The 16,330-nt window shown below is 45.2% G+C and overlaps 1 protein-coding gene across 1 annotated transcript; it reads left to right on the top strand.

The window, feature by feature from the left end:
- Window positions 1-3,763: 3,763 nt before the first annotated feature.
- LOC123464872 (short palate, lung and nasal epithelium carcinoma-associated protein 2B-like) lies at window positions 3,764-16,011 on the top strand. The gene is given in 8 exon segments (XM_045162583.1): window positions 3,764-3,911; window positions 5,848-5,886; window positions 5,889-5,976; window positions 7,273-7,377; window positions 8,351-8,503; window positions 13,556-13,637; window positions 14,662-14,723; window positions 15,598-16,011. Coding segments are annotated over 8 exon segments (726 nt in total). The 3' UTR covers window positions 15,647-16,011.
- The last annotated feature ends 319 nt before the right edge of the window (window positions 16,012-16,330 follow it).

The raw sequence follows: 16,330 nt of genomic DNA, 5'->3' as shown, positions 1-16,330 counted from the left end.
CTTCATACACATTATCCCACCACATCCTCACCACACACCTGGAGGAGAATCCCATCTTTAGTCCCATTTCATACACAGGAGACCTGAGGCTCAGGGAGATGAAGCTCCTTGTCCAGGCTGCACAGCCAGTAACAGGAGGAGGGGATTCAAACTCAGCTGGCCCAGCACTAGAGCCAGGGTATGATCACCAGCACCTCAGTACCATTTTAATTTCGATTTGCCACCAGGATCCAAACACAGGTTGACTACCTATTTTACCAGCTGAAGCCTGGGGCCAACACCAGGTCTGAGCTCACTATATCACACTCAGTCCCCTGGGCTGTGTCCTGAGTAGGGACAACTCTCTGCACAGGGTTTCTGCACAGCCCTCAGCTCTGTGCCCACAACCAGGGGAAAAGGGGCCTCAGATATTTGCAGAACTGGGCACAGACAGTCTGGGAGGGTGATCTGCTGACAGGCCCAAGGCTCTGCTGGACAGGGTTCTCCATGACCCAGGCTTAAGCTTGGACACCTGCCCTGTGCTTTGATGGTAGGACCACAGTCAGGGTGAGGAAAGCTAACTCCTGAAACCTCTGGACCTACCCCTACATTCTCCTGGCTGCTATCATGTCCAGGTTTCTTCCGAGATGCAGGTGGGCAAATGGAAGCGACAACCCTGGGTGACTAGCGGGTGCTTCCAACCTAATGCCAAGTGGGCATGCATTTGCACTTCCCGGACCGGGTGTTCCGGGTTGACAGGGGACCAATGCGCCAGGTATTGCAACCAACTCAAACAGCAGAGGTCAAGGAATAAACCAGGTATTCAAATCCAAGGACTCTCTTGCCCTACCAGCTGGCCTCAAGGTGATCTGAGTGAAATGTCCTTCCCTGGGGACCCAAATGCTGGGCCCTGTCCTTGTGAGATCTTGGCCAGTCACCTCCCTTCTGTAAACCTCTTTCCTCACCAGAAAATGGGGCTCTCTGAACCTCCTCACAGAGTTGTCCTGAGCACCAGTTGGGAAAGTGGACCTGCAGTGCCAAGCCCAGGCCCTGGCACTCACCTGCCCCTACTAGGAGCTGGGCATTTTGGCTAATGATTGCCACTCATTGCTGCCCCCAGAAGACAAAAAAGAAACTGACTTTGTCCTGGATGTGGTCCGTGATGAGAAACTACCCAGCACCAGCCAGTGTGACTCCAGGAGACCATGGCCAGGTGGATGTGGGTCTTGGGAAGACAGGATGGTGAGAAAAGGAAAGAGGCAGGAAGCCTGAGGGAACCATATCCCCATGGGGCAGCGAGACTCAGGGAGAGAAAAAAGCTGGGAGCAAGAGTCATACAAATGTGCCACAATGATCTTCGAACGAGAGACCAAGGAAATTTCAAATCATGGCTCACAGTCACATCAAGTCACACAGGACATTAGCAATCATCTGGTCAAATTACAAAGCATCTCTAATGATGGGACCCTCACCAACTTATCAGAGAGTGGACGGCCTTATCAGATGCCACAGAGATGCTTGGAGCATTCTAGAGCCAGGACAGGGTCTTGGGACCCACATGAGAGGAAAGCCCTAGAGAAAGGGTGGTAACAACTTGTTGAGGGCAGAGAACAAGGGAAGAAGTCAAATGATAATGATCTGCTGTGACAAGCCAGCAAGAAGCTGAGCTCGAGGAAGATGGGGGACCACCTCAGGTGAGCCGTCACAGAGGTTGCGAGGTGATGTCGAGAGCCAGGGACAACTAGGCAGGCGAGTTCTGGGAAAAAGGAACAGTTTGTGTGGAGGTCAAAGGCAACAAAAGGGTTGGTATCCATCTGGAACAGAAGGAAGTCAGTAGGGCCATGTAAGGAGAGGTAGATGAGTTTGGGGTGGCAGTGAACAGTACCGCAAGGCCTTGATGGGGCTATTGTTTTGAAGCTGAGTGCTTAGACCTCTGGCCGCTACATTGAGAGCAGAGGGGTTAGGGGCATGTGTGCATAGGAATCCTGCATACATGAGGGTACCTATGGAGGCAGATTTTGTTCACTCACAGAAGTAACTCTACTGACTAAATGATGTAGGCAGACAGGAAAGAGGGTGGTCTGAACAACTGAAAACATTTGCCCTAAGGCCGGCTCTACTGTGAGGGATTTTATGGAGAGCACTCAGACATAAGACGGAGAAGGCAATGGCACCCCACTCCAGTACACTTGCCTGGAAAATCCCATGGATGGCGGAGCCTGGTAGGCTGCAGTCCATGGGGTCACTAAGAGTCAGGCACGACTGAGCGACTTCACTTTCACTTTTCAGTTTCACGCATTGGAGAAGGAAATGGCAACCCACTCCAGTGTTCTTGCCTGGAGAATCCCAGGGACAGGGGAGCCTGGTGGGCTGCCGTCTATGGGGTCGCAGAGTCGGACACGACTGAAGCGACTTAGCAGCAGCCGACACAAGAGAAGGTTTGGGAAGAATGATCTCACTGGTCACTGACCCTGACTCTGTGGGCCACACTTCTAGCCCCATATCTGTCCCTGTCTTTCTGGAAGACCTCAAGCTGATTTCCAAATACTGATTGAATAGTATCATAATTTCCCTCTGAGCCTGCGTTTCCAAATCCTGATGGACTGAAGCTGGATGATCACCATAAGTCCTTCTACCAGAACATTCTCCACTTCATCCATTCTCGGTCTTTATCCCAGCCCCCACTTGCAATGGCCGCTGTCTTGGCAGCACAAGAACCTGCTCTTAGTCTTGGCACAAAGTCCTCTCCATATCCACCCATTCCAATTCAATCATCCTGGGTGACCTTTGCTTCGGAAGTCTCTCTCTATTCACTCTGGACAGGGGTTATTTTCATTGGAGTCTCCTTGGATGGCTCTGGACACAGGGCTTGTTTCCGGGGTCAGCCTCCCTGCCCATCGCCATCCGGAAGATATAAGGGTCTCAGCACCCAGCGGAATTCAGGAGGCTGTGCAGGCGAGCAAGGACTTCGTAAGTATTTTCCTCCAAACCTGTGACTGGCGGGCTTTCCACTTAATGTCACCCCACCTAAGGCCTTCAGAAGGCTTTGGGGCTGGAGGCAGAGGGATCGGTCTAATTCAGTTAGCTTCTATCTTGATTAGAGCAAATTAAGAAATAGATTCAATTAGGAGACGTGCCAAACTGACAAACAAAGCAGGGTCATGATGTGGTGCCCATTTATTTGTTCAGACTTTAATTCAGCAAACTTTATTTTGTTGTACTGAGCGAGGGGCAGGGTTTTTACTATATGTAATGAATTCAATAGTGAGATAAGTCACAATCCCTCCTCTAAGGGGTGCACAGCCTGATGGGAAAGGCAGCCAAGTCTTCCCTAACTGGTACCCAGGACTGTGGTCAGACAATGAAGGCAGCAAGATGGTGGAGTGGGGCCCCCTAACCTAGACTCTGGGGAGAGTCTAGAGTGATCTTCCTAGAGGACATGATATCTTACTGAATTTGCAGAGTCAGTAGGAAGTGACTCAAGTAAAAATGAAAAGGAGAGAGAAATGTTCCAGGCACAGAAGCCAGCATGTGGTAAAGAGCTCTGACCTGGAGTCAAGCATCACTTTTCAAATAGTATCTCCTTCTTTCACTGGTTGCTTATCTCTGGGCAAGTTGCTCTAACTTCCTGACCTGGGCTGCCCATCTGAAAGAGAGGAGATAACCACGTCTATCGTCAAGGACTGCTGAGTGTCAGAGTGATAGGTGCTCATCAAAGATCCCGTTTCCCTGTGGGTAATTCTCACTCCTGTTCCTCCCATGACTGTCCAGGTGTCAGGACAAGATGGCTCAGCTTTGGAAACTTGTTCTCTTGTGCGGCCTGCTCGCTGGGACCTGAGAGTCTCTTCTTGACATTCGTGGCAACAGTGTTCTGAGGAAGCTGAAATCTGGTCTTGAGAGAGGACTTGGCACCTTTGACAGTACAGTTGAAAGTGAGTTAACAACAGGGACGGTCAGTGGCGCCTAGGAGCTTTCTGCTAAATACTGTGCCTGTATCACCAGAGGCTGTAGCGGGGCCTCTCTTTATCGGTTGTTTACTAAGAAAGATGACTAATTGGTTCCTGGGTCATTGTTTATTATTTTTCTAGAAACAAGCAACACTTAACTGAATATCACTTTACATCTTATATCATGGTGAACTTTGCTAACATATTCGTAGGATAAATTCCTCAAAGTGACATTTCAAAAGTTCAAAAGTCTGCATATTTTAAATTACAGTAGATATTGACAAATAATACCCTATGGTAATATTTTCTCCAAACTATGAGATTAGCTTTTTTTCCACTTCCCTGACAGCACTGTTTTGGACAACTGAATTTTTGGCCAGTCTCACAGATGAAAGGTTATAATTCATGTCACTTAGCTTTTCTCTAATTATGAAAGAATTCACTCGTATTTTTCATATTTTATTAGTCATTTACATATTTAACTTAAATATTTTATTTATATTTGTGGCATATTCTTTTGCTGGGCTATTCAATTTTCTTAGTACTTTGTATTAACTAACTGGAAAGGAATTCCTACCTAGCCTGCTGCTGCTGCTGCTGCTGCTGCTGCTGCTGCTGCTAAGTCGCTTCAGTTGTGTCTGACTCTGTGCAACCCCATAGGCGGCAGTCCACCAGGCTCCCCAGTCCCTGGGATTCTCCAAGCAAGAACACTGGAGTGGGTTGCCATTTCCTTCTCCAATGCATGAAAGTGAAAAGTGAAAGTGAAGTCGCTCAGTCCTGTCTGACTCTCAGCGACCCCATGGACTGCAGCCTACCAGCCTCCTCCATCCATGGAATTTTCCAAGCAAGAGTACTGGAGTGGGGTGCCATCACCTTCTCTGCCTACCTAGCCTAGGTAGCTTTAAAATTACCTACCTTTCTAGTTAATCATATGTCCTTGTAATTCTGATTTCTTGAAAGAACTTGGCCTTCTTTTCAATTTCTGGAAACATTCCCAGCACCCTGACAAACATGCTTTATAGGAGAAACTAATTTCTGTATATGACTTCCTTTCAAACCTTGCCAGGGCTTGGGCAAATGTCAAAGATATAGGAGGGACCCACTTTCCAGTTTCAGTGCTGACAAAACTGAGCTCAGAAGCAGAAGTGTCTGGATTATCTATAGGACCAGACAGAGTTTCCACCTCTGTTTCCATCATTATAATTAGGTAGATATTGTCCATTGCAGAGCCAAAGTGGAGTACTCTGATTACATATCCTTCCCTGTAGCCTTTTGTGTGGTTTTTTCTGAGCTCGTTGTTGCCTTCCTGTTTCTCATTTGAATTCTTTTCTACACGTATATTCTGAACTCTTTTCAACTGTGCCATTCTACATCTGCCATGCCACTTCCTCTATCAAATCCCTCTTTTCTCTGAAAGACCCTCTGTTAGGACTCTCTGTCCTCCTGCCCCTGAATGAATCACTGCTTTCTAGGCCTCTTATCCAGGGCTCCTACTTGCCACTTTAACAATTTGGAGCCATGTTTTTTATTTGATTCTACATTTTCCATTTCTTATTTTATTCTCAGTTTATTCTGCTTGTATGAACATCTCCTTAATTTTCACTATTAGAAGCTGATGTGCAATCAATATCTATTGCCTGCTCAATAGTGGATTGATTGCTTTGTTGAAATGATGAGCATATATTAGCATGAAGGCAGCATACTAGGAACAAGGTCTCCTAGCTGTGTGACTTTGGCCCATTTCTTAATCTTTTGATCCTTAATTTCCTCATCTGAAAGCACAGATAATAGTAATACTTACTTTAAGAAGGTGTTATAAGATGAAATAAAATAACCTAGGAAAGTAGTCTCATTTAGTGCCTGGTGCCTAGGAGCTGCTTCTTAAGTTGTGTACCACACTAAACGGAGATTGTTTTTGCAGTTATCTTTCAGAATGCGAAGACTGAATTGGAATCCAGGTGTTAGACGAGGTTGTGGAGCATCAGGAAACTGAGAATTTCTTGGAACAACTCATTTCTAGAATTTTTCAAGTAGTGAGCAGGCTTACAGGGTGAGTTGATGCTTCATGTTGGAGATCTTTGTTCCCAGAAAAGAGAATACATATCTTTGGGGAGGTAAGTTTAATATAAAAGAAAGAAAGATAAACCTTGTGTGTTTTTGCAGAGCAGAAGTGGTCTGAGGCCAGCTCTGCCAGATCTTGGGGAAATTAGAGTCAGGGCTGCAGGGCCTGTGAGCATCTCATGGGTCTGGACCTTCTCATTCTGTGATTTCAGGGTCACGATGAAGATTCTCTTCTCCCTCACCTCTATCTGTTTGCTGATGCCTAAAGTCCCTTTTCTAAGGAATAAGACTTTTCTTCTCTGAATATAGCTGAGTATAAAAGTCTGAATGGCCTCAGGAGAGAGAAAACTAGAATTCACACCACATAGGTGGCTCCACACATAACGTCTTGGAGTCAGGCAGTTCTGGGTTCAAAATCTGTGTCTGCACAAAAAGAATGAAATAATACTGTCTCCAGCAACAAAAGGATGGACACAGAGGTTATCATACTAAATGAAGTAAGTCAGAGGAAAAACAAATACCACATGATACCACTTATATGTGGAATCTAAAATATGATACAAAAGATCTTATACAAAACAGACTCATGAGCATAAAAACAAACTCATGGTTACCAGAAGGGAAAGCAATGCAGGGGAGAAATTAGGAGTTTGGCATTAACATTGCTAAGTTGCTTCAGTCATGTCCAACTCCTTACAACCCTATGGACCATAGCCCGCCAGGCTCCTCTGTCCATGGGATTGTGCAGACAATACTGGAATGGGCTGCCATTTCTTACTCCAGGCATTAACATATACAAACTATATATATATATATATATATATATATACATACATACACACACACACACACAAAACAACCAACAAGGATCTACTATATAGCACAGGGAACTATACTCAGTATTCTGTGATAGCCTATAAGGTAGAAGAATCTGAAATAAAGATACCTCTATAAATATATGTATCTCTACCTGAATCACTCTGCTGCCCACCTGAAAATAACACAACATTGTAGAGCAACTATACTTCAACTAAAAACAAAAACAAAAAAACAAATACTGGCTCTGGCACATATTCACCCTTGGCGTCTTGAGGAAATCACAGCCGTCTGATCCTCAAGTCTGCCATGCCATCCAATGGAGAGAATTCAGCCTCTGAGCAGGGCTCTCATGAAGACCAAAGCAGGCAAAGTCCATGACGTTCAAAACTCAGCACAAAGCTGGCACAGAGAAGAGCCAAGCAATGGCTGTCAGGAGTGACAAGGGCGAATTGTGGTTTTTACACAGGGTGAGAATCAGGAACGTCCAAGTCTCGGATATCACATTCGAAGCAACTTCTGACAACGGTGCTGACGTGTGGATCCCCATCACTGCCGACGTCACCGTGAGCCAGTGAGTAGCCTTGGAATCTGAGGGTTGGGAGAGGCAGTGAGGTATGGCCAATAGGTCTCCAATCTGGAATCAGGCACTTTTCCACCCTGCTGCCTTGGTCTCCCAATCAGTAAAATAAGGAGGCCTTTGCAACTCCTAAATCCTAACCTTTAACATGTTCTAAGAAACACTGCCCAGAACCAAATCTCTTTTAAAAAAAAATCCTCCATGAAATATATTTCCAAAATCATAAAACTTATCTAGTCATAATAGCTGAAAATTGAGAAGACATGAACATTTATATCTCTTAGGCAAAGTTTCCTCCAGCATCATTTTATCTCTCAAGATTCTCTTTAAATAGCAGTGACCAGTATGGCTATATAGTAGTGTACAGTATGTAATGAAAGGCATGTGAAATTATATGGAAACTATAACTATATTAGGAATTTTATTAATTCATTAGTTATATTAGAAACAATAATTTCTAAGTATTTTAATTACTTTTTAAATATGAAGAGAAAGGAAAATGCAGATGTATAGAAGAGTCTTTATAAATTAAATGTACTGCAATTTCATCATTCACTGGATATGAGATCTTGGGATAGTTACTTAACCTCTCTATACCAAACATTTCCTCACTCTGAAAATAGAGATAATGATAGTATTTTTCCCTCACGGTACTGCTGTCAAGATTAAATCACTTAATTCAAGTAAAAGACTTTTGTGAAATACTTAACACAGTTTGTGCTCAAGAAATGTTAACTATTATTTTTATTTTATTTATCGATGTGATACTATATATAAATTTCATACGAGCCAAACCCATGGGCCCAGAAAAGTAATACCTAATCTAAGAATGTAGATTTCATAAAAAATTTACATACTATTGACTTTATTCATAGACATCCCATGCAATGGCCATCTAGAGAGACTCATGTGAGCAACATGAAGAGACTTCTCCACCTCTGTTCACTGTGAATCTTATTCCCTGTAGGCCTTTTTTGGGTGAGATTGTCGACCTGGACCTCAGTGTGGACCTCCAAACTAGTGTCAGCATTGAAACGGATGCTGAGACTGGTGACTCCAGGGTGGTCGTGGGAGAATGCACCAACAACCCAGAAAGCATCTCACTCACGGTGCTGCACAGGTGAGGCCAACACATCTCAGCAGAGCAAGGAATTCCAGAGGAGCTGGGACCCATAATTTCAGCCCTTTTCCTTACCTGGGAGGGAGCAGAGTATGGTTAAAAAAAAAAAAAAAGTTCAGACTCTGGAGTCAAGCTAGCTTTGCCACTCACTTGGGTCTTTGTAATCAATTTAGCCTATAGAAGCTTTAGATATCACATCTTTATTTATTTATTTATTCTGTTCTGCATTTTATTTATTTTTTTTAATTTTATTTTATTTTTTAAACTTTACATAATTGTATTAGTTTTGCCAAATATCAAAATGAATCCGCCACAGGTATACATGTGTTCCCCATCCTGAACCCTCCTCCCTCCTCCCTCCCCATTCCATCCCTCTGGGTCGTCCCAGTGCACCAGCCCCAAGCATCCAGTATCGTGCATCGAACCTGGACTGGCAACTCGTTTCATACATGATATTTTACATGTTTCAATGCCATTCTCCCAAATCTTCCCACCCTCTCCCTCTCTCACAGAGTCCATAAGACTGTTCTATACATCAGTGTCTCTTTTGCTGTCTCGTACACAGGGTTATTGTTACCATCTTTCTAAATTCCATATATATGCGTTAGTATACTGTATTGGTGTTTTTCTTTCTGGCTTACTTCACTCTGTATAATAGGCTCCAGTTTCATCCACCTCATTAGAACTGATTCAAATGTATTCTTTTTAATGTCTTCACAGAGGTAGAACAAATAATTTCACAATTTGTATGGAAATACAAAAAACCTCGAATAGCCAAAGCAATCTTGAGAAAGAAGAAGGGAACTGGAGGAATCAACCTGCCTGACTTCAGGCTCTACTACAAAGCCACAGTTATCAAGACAGTATGGTACTGGCACAAAGACAGAAATATAGATCAATGGAACAAAATAGAAAGCCCAGAGATAAATCCACGCACATATGGACACCTTATCTTTGACAAAGGAGGCAAGAATATACAATGGATTAAAGACAATCTCTTTAACAAGTGGTGCTGGGAAAACTGGTCAACCACTTGTAAAAGAATGAAACTAGAACATTTACTAACACCATACACAAAAATAAACTCAAAATGGATTAAAGATCTAAACGTAAGACCAGAAACTATAAAACTCCTAGAGGAGAACATAGGCAAAACACTCTCCGACATACATCACAGCAGGATCCTCTACGAGTCACCTCCCAGAATATTGGAAATAAAAGCAAAAATAAACAAATGGGACCTAATTAACCTTAAAAGCTTCTGCACATCAAAGGAAACTATTAGAAAGGTGAAAAGACAGCCTTCAGAATGGGAGAAGATAATAGCAAATGAAGCAACCGACAAACAACTAATCTCGAGAATATACAAGCAACTCCTACAGCTCAACTCCAGAAAAATAAATGACCCAATCAAAAAATGGGCCAAAGAACTAAATAGACATTTCTCCAAAGAAGACATACAGATGGCTAACAAACACATGAAAAGATGCTCAACATCACTCATTATCAGAGAAATGCAAATCAAAACCACTATGAGGTACCATTTCACACCAGTCAGAATGGCTGCGATCCAAAAGTCTACAAGTAATAAATGCTGGAGAGGGTGTGGAGAAAAGGGAACCCTCTTACACTGTTGGTGGGAATGCAAACTAGTACAGCCACTATGGAGAACAGTGTGGAGATTCCTTAAAAAACTGGAAATAGAACTGCCTTATAATCCAGCAATCCCACTGCTGGGCATACACACTGAGGAAACCAGAATTGAAAGAGACACATGTACCCCAATGTTCATCACAGCACTGTTTATAATAGCCAGGACATGGAAGCAACCTAGATGTCCATCAGCAGATGAATGGATAAGAAAGCTGTGGTACATATACACAATGGAGTATTACTCAGCCATTAAAAAGATATCACATCTTTAAACTAAGGTTGGTAACATTACCTAACTCATAGGCTACTATGTTGACTAAATGAGAAAATGCATAGCATACTCAGAGAATATTTGGCCAAGCACATACTAAGCTTTCAGTAATAGTAATATCTATCCTTATTTTCTGTCTCTCGGGTCTTCCCATTACCAACACGGGAGTGTTGACCTCTCAAACCATAACTGTGAATTTGTGTATTTCACCTTTCAGCTTTATTTGTTTTTGCTTCAAGGTTTTTGAAGCTCTGTTGCATGCACATTTAGCATTGTTACATCTACTTGAAGAACTGACCCTTCTCTTATTATATAATGTCCCTCAAATAATGATAATAACAATAATAATATATTGTGTTTACCTTCTTGCCTCTAGTTAGGAGCAGGCAAGAAGAGTAAACCCTGCTCAGTTCAGTTCAGTTCATTCGCTCAGTCGTGTCCTACTCTTTGCAACCCCATGAATCGCAGCACAGCAGGCCTCCCTGTCCATCACCAACTCCCAGAGTTTACCCAAACTCATGTCCATCGAGTCAATGATGCCATCCAGACATCTCATCCTCTGTCATCCCCTTCTCCTCCTGCCCCCAATCCCTCCCAGCATCAGGGTCTTTTCCACTGAGTCAACTCTTCACATGAGGTGGCCAAAGTATTGGAGTTTCAGCTTCAGCATCAGTCCTTCCAATGAACACCCAGGACTGATATCCTTTAGGATGGACTGGTTGGATCTCCTTGCAGTCCAAGGGACTCTCAAGAGTCTTCTCCAACACCACAGTTCAAAAGCATCAATTCTTCTGTGCTCAGCTTTCTTCACAGTCCAGCTCTCACATCCATACATGACTACTGGAAAAACCATAGCCTTGACTAGACGGACCTTTGTTGGCAAAGTAATGTCTCTGCTTTTGAATATGCTATCTAGGTTGGTCATAACTTTCCTTCCAAGGTGTAAGCGTCTTTTAATTTCATGGCAGCAGTCACCATCTGCAGTGATTTTGGAGCCCAGAAAAACAAAGTCTGACACTGTTTCCACTGTTTCCCTATCTATTTCCCATGAAGTGATGGGACCAGATGCCATGATCTTTGTTTTCTGAATGTTGAGCTTTAAGCCAACTTTTTCACTCTCCACTTTCACTTTCATCAAGAGGCTTTTTAGTTCCTCTTCACTTTCTGCCATAAGGGTGGTGTCATCTGCATATCTGAGGTTATTGATATTTCTCCCAGCAACCTTGATTCCAGCTTTTGCTTCTTTCAGCCCAGCGTTTCTCATGATGTACTCTGCATAGAAGTTAAATAAGCAGGGTGACAATATACAGCCTTGACGTACTCCTTTTCCTATTTGGAACCAGTCTGTTGTTCCATGTCCAGTTCTAACTGTTGCTTCCTGACCTGCATATAGGTTTCTCAAGAGGCAGGTCAGGTGGTCTGGTATTCCCATCTCTTTAAGAATTTTCCCTGCTACAGGTTCTAATTTCAGATTGTGCCCTAATCATCTTCCACTCAATGGAAGATTCCTAAAATGAGACCTTGAAAAATTCTCTCCATTTAAGTCACTGATCTCCAGTAACCCACAAAATCTAGATCTTAAACTGTGTGGTTGAAAAAGCAGGTTTTGCCCAGGGAAGATGGTAGAGGGAAAAAGGCTGACTCTGGTCCTGGCTGGTAGAGGAGGCATGGTCTGGAAGCTGAAGACTGGGGCAGGTTGGCCTTGGCAGGTATCAAGGCTGAGCCATGAGTAGAGGTCAGTCCATCCTGCTCCAACAAGGGATCTGATCACATGTTGTGTAGGGACCCCCCAAAACCAAAGATAGGCTCTGCAGCCTATCATCACTTGCAAAGATTAATATAAGCCCAAATGCCTGAGCCCTGCTGGACACTGCCTAGCCTATAACCCCAGGGAAATCATCCAGCCTTCTGGGTCTCAGTGTCCATATCTGTGAAATGGCATTCCACTCTGCTGCTCCAAATCCTTTTGGGGTTTTTCTCTCCTCCATGGGTGGAATCTCAAGCTCTCCGCAGGGCCAATGAGGCTCTGCCTGATCTGGATCCACCCTCATATCACTGTGCTCTCCCCCTTGCCCACTCTGCTCTAGACACACTAGTGCTTGCTCCGAGTCTCAGAAAAACTCCTTCCACTCAAGGCCTGTGCACAGGCTGCTCTGGAACCTGGTCTCAAACACCTTTCCCGCATTCCGTCTTATTGTACATCTCATCCTTCAGAGTCTAAAACAAGGTTCCTCCTCTTCTCTCTTGGAAGATCTACTCATACCCTCTCAATACCTGTCATAAGTTGTCATTATGTATTTAGTTGTATGTTTACTTCATGTCCTCCTTCAGCCAAAAACATGTTGAGTATCTGTTCTATGCCAAGCAGCTGCCTTTCTGAGCTCTGGCGAATTTATGGTGACTGCAGGCAAGGACCTTGCTCTTGTGGAGCTTATGCTCTTGAGGGGAAGGCAGACAGATGAGCATTCAGTCCAGTAATAAAGAGCTCACACGGGAAATGTCAGATGGCAAAGGTCCCTGAGCAGTGCAGCACACTTAACAGAGTGCTATGATACAAACTGATTCAAAGTCCTACCTTAGGCAAGCAGTCAGGGAGGGCTGCCCTGAGGTGGTGAAGGTTATGCTGACGGCTGACAGTGGGAAGGAGCAAGCCTTAGGAAAACTTGTTTAATGCGGCGTTGGCCAAAATATTTATTTGGGTTTTTCCATAAGATGCTACAGAAATCTCTGAATGAACATTTTAACCAATCTAATGTTTAGGTACCATATTAGGAGTTGCTTGTGCTTTGTTCATCACTGTGTCCTAAGTCAGGCTTGGTTCCCAGCATATAGTTGGTGTTCTATAAATATGTCCTGACGAATAAATGAATGGATGGCTAGATGGATGGATGGATAAAGGATGGATGGATGGATGGATGGTTGAGCTGTCAGGATTGTGATGAGATGCTCATGAGCTACTGGGGTGGGCTGCTGGTCAACCATGGTGTTCTAAGTGATGATGCCCCTCGGTAGAGGCTCAAGTCACCTGACTTCAAGGAGGTCCACCATATTCCACCCTCTTTCCCACTGCTCCTTCTTGGCTGCTCTGCCAACTTCACTGACCTTTATCAATTTCCTCTCTTCCCCAGCCGCTTTGGACTGCTCAACGATGTTGTGGACATTGGCGTCAACCTTGCAAGAACGGTGGTGTCCTCTGTAGTGGAGGACGAGGTGAGTCACCCACTCCTGGGGGTGCAGAGTCACATCTGGTGGGGGCAGCTGTGACATTCCGTGGGTGGGCTGTACTCTCTGGGCACCTTCCTTTCTGAAGGGCCAACTTCCCTTTGAGTTGTCAGCTGCTACTCCCCCCACCCCACCCCGCTTCACTCAGCCTGGCCTGGGGAGGAGAAGAGGGGCCCAACATGAGCTGAAATCACTGGGTCCCATACCCATGGACTGCCAATAGGCCTTTTAGCTAATATTTTTCTTATTTCAATACAACTTTATTTAATTTATTTAAATACAAAATCTATACGTACCATAGGTCAGATTCCTATGTATCATATACAAAACCATATGTACCATGTGCCCTAAATTCCAAAGATTCTAAATTAGACACTCTGGAAGGGGGCTTGCAATCTGGGTTTATTTTTTTTTAAATCCTCCAGGAGGCCCTGAGATTTACTGAACTGGAGGGTGACTGCTAAAACTATGGTCGTCAGACCAGCAGCACTGACCTTCCCTGGGCATTTTTTAGAATGCAGACCCTTAGGTCCCACTCCAGACCTGCTGCTCATTAAGTTGCCTTTTAACAAGATCCTCAAGGAATGTATGCACACAAAATTGTGAGAAACACTTCTCTATGGTTCCCAGGGCCCCATTTGACCCTTGAGGTTTCAGAGTCCAAAGGATAAGGTTTCTAAGAGCACAGGGATATGGGATGCTTACAGTCTAGATACTTAAGGTACTGGGATTATAGTGTTCTGAGCTTTTTAGGGTTCTAGTGTCCTCTGGATGTCAGATATGGGCCTTCTAGGTTTCCATTGTTCTAGAATCCTAAGGGTCAGAAGTTCTGAGGCCCCAAGTAGTAAGCATCTCTGTGGATGGCGGGCAGGGTGCTCGTAGCAGGTAATAACCAGTCCTCTTCCTTTTCCCATCTCTCCTCTCCCTCCTCACCTCATGACCTCTTTCCTTCCCTCTTTCCAATTCTCTCTGCGTGTGTCTCTCTCTTTCACTGGCTCTGTATGACCCTCAGCTGTGCCCACGATTCCGCGAGCTCCTTGAAAGCCTGGATGCAGAGTGTGTTGAGAAACTCATCGGTAAGTCACAGCCTGGGGAAGCCGGGAGGGGGCTCCCTCTGCAGCCTCACCGGGGATGGTATGCTGCTTTATGCCTACAGCATCAGCAGGTCTGGTCAGGGGACCCTAGAGAAGCTGAGGACCCTTCATCCTGAGCAAGTCAGGAGAGTGTGGTTGGAGGGGTCCCTGCAGACTGAGGGTCTCTGTCAGCCCCTGAGAGCTTCTGCTGCCCTCCTTTGTCCCACTGGCAGAACCTGATGCCCAGAATGATGTGAGAAAGAGGTTGGGCCAGATCTGGATTCAAACCCTGGATCTGCTACTTAGCAACTGTGTAGTCCTAGTCAACTGGCTCCGTCTCTCTGAGCCTCAGGTTCCTCCCAGGTGAAAGGAGATTGTAAACATGGCTTAGCTGATAATTGGATTTAAAGAAAAAGCAGAAAAAGCCTAATATCCAGTAGGCATTGATGATAAAAAACCGCCCCTTCCCTTTCCCTTCTTATGAGGAGGTGTGGTTTCACCCCCAGCCTTGACCTGGGTCTCTGGCATCGCTGGGGTTGCTGGGGCTGTGGGCAACAGAAATGGGATGAGTGAAGCATCAGGGTCCTGGAGGCAGTTCTTTTAGAAAATAGCCACAAACACAGTTCGTTGGGCCATCGATCTGTGCTTCTTATATACTATCTCATTGAATTCTTGCAATGACCTTGTGGGGATGGGTAGTGTCATCATACCCATTTTACAGATGAACTAGCTGAGGCTCAGATAGATGGAGTGACACACAAGAGGTCCCGTGGATGTCAAGTCTGACCTGCTGGAGGGTGGCAGTTACTGGTGTCTGATTTGTATTCGGCTTTCCAGTGCTGGAGCCTGAGAACTGCTATTAATTGTGTTCCCTCTGGCGAGTCTCAGGACACCACCCAACAGGAAACTGAAGGCCGCAGATGAGGAAACCGCTGGGATGCCCGCCTGCTGGTGAGGGCTGGGTCCAGGGCCCTGGGCTGAGAGAGGATGAGACCCCCCACAGGGGCCTGTGGAGAAGCAGAAACAAGCTTGGCTTCTCTTCTTTCTCTAGTGGTAGAGTCAGCCCTGATCTCGGTCACAGACCAACTCCTGACCCTAAATCAGACAAACAGATTGTGCTTGATTCTGCTCCCTGACTGAGCCCGGAACAGCCAGACTGAGCTTTGACTCCAATAGTTGACTGAGCCCTGACACTGGTCACAGATAGAGACCAGATCGCATCTCAGCCTGATCCCTGATCCTGATCGTACACTGAGCCCTGAACCCTGGCTCCTCTGGGCCCTGATCAGTCTTTTTACATTGGCCATTGTTGCTAAGGTGACGGGGGTGGGAGGGTGAGGGGATGAGGGGGGTCAGTGCCAGGTGCCAGAGAAAGACCCCAAACCACAGGTGCCAGGCCCTCCCCAAGCTCACAGGGTTTGTGGGGAAGTACTCTGGGAGCTGTGCCTGCTGAATGCAGCAGCAGGAAAGTGTCCCAGGGTGTCCATGCCTCACATGAGGGTCTCCTTCCCAATTGGTTCCGGGACGTGACTGAATCTCTGTACCGTCTCCCTCTGGGATGGGCGGTGCTGCCACCGTCCCCCAGGAGTGACAACTGAGCCCAGTCAA

The sequence above is a fragment of the Bubalus bubalis genome, chromosome 14 (assembly GCF_019923935.1).
Source record: "Bubalus bubalis isolate 160015118507 breed Murrah chromosome 14, NDDB_SH_1, whole genome shotgun sequence".
In the NCBI taxonomy this organism is placed as follows: Eukaryota; Metazoa; Chordata; class Mammalia; order Artiodactyla; family Bovidae; genus Bubalus; species Bubalus bubalis.
This window is presented reverse-complemented; position numbering and strand designations above follow the sequence as displayed.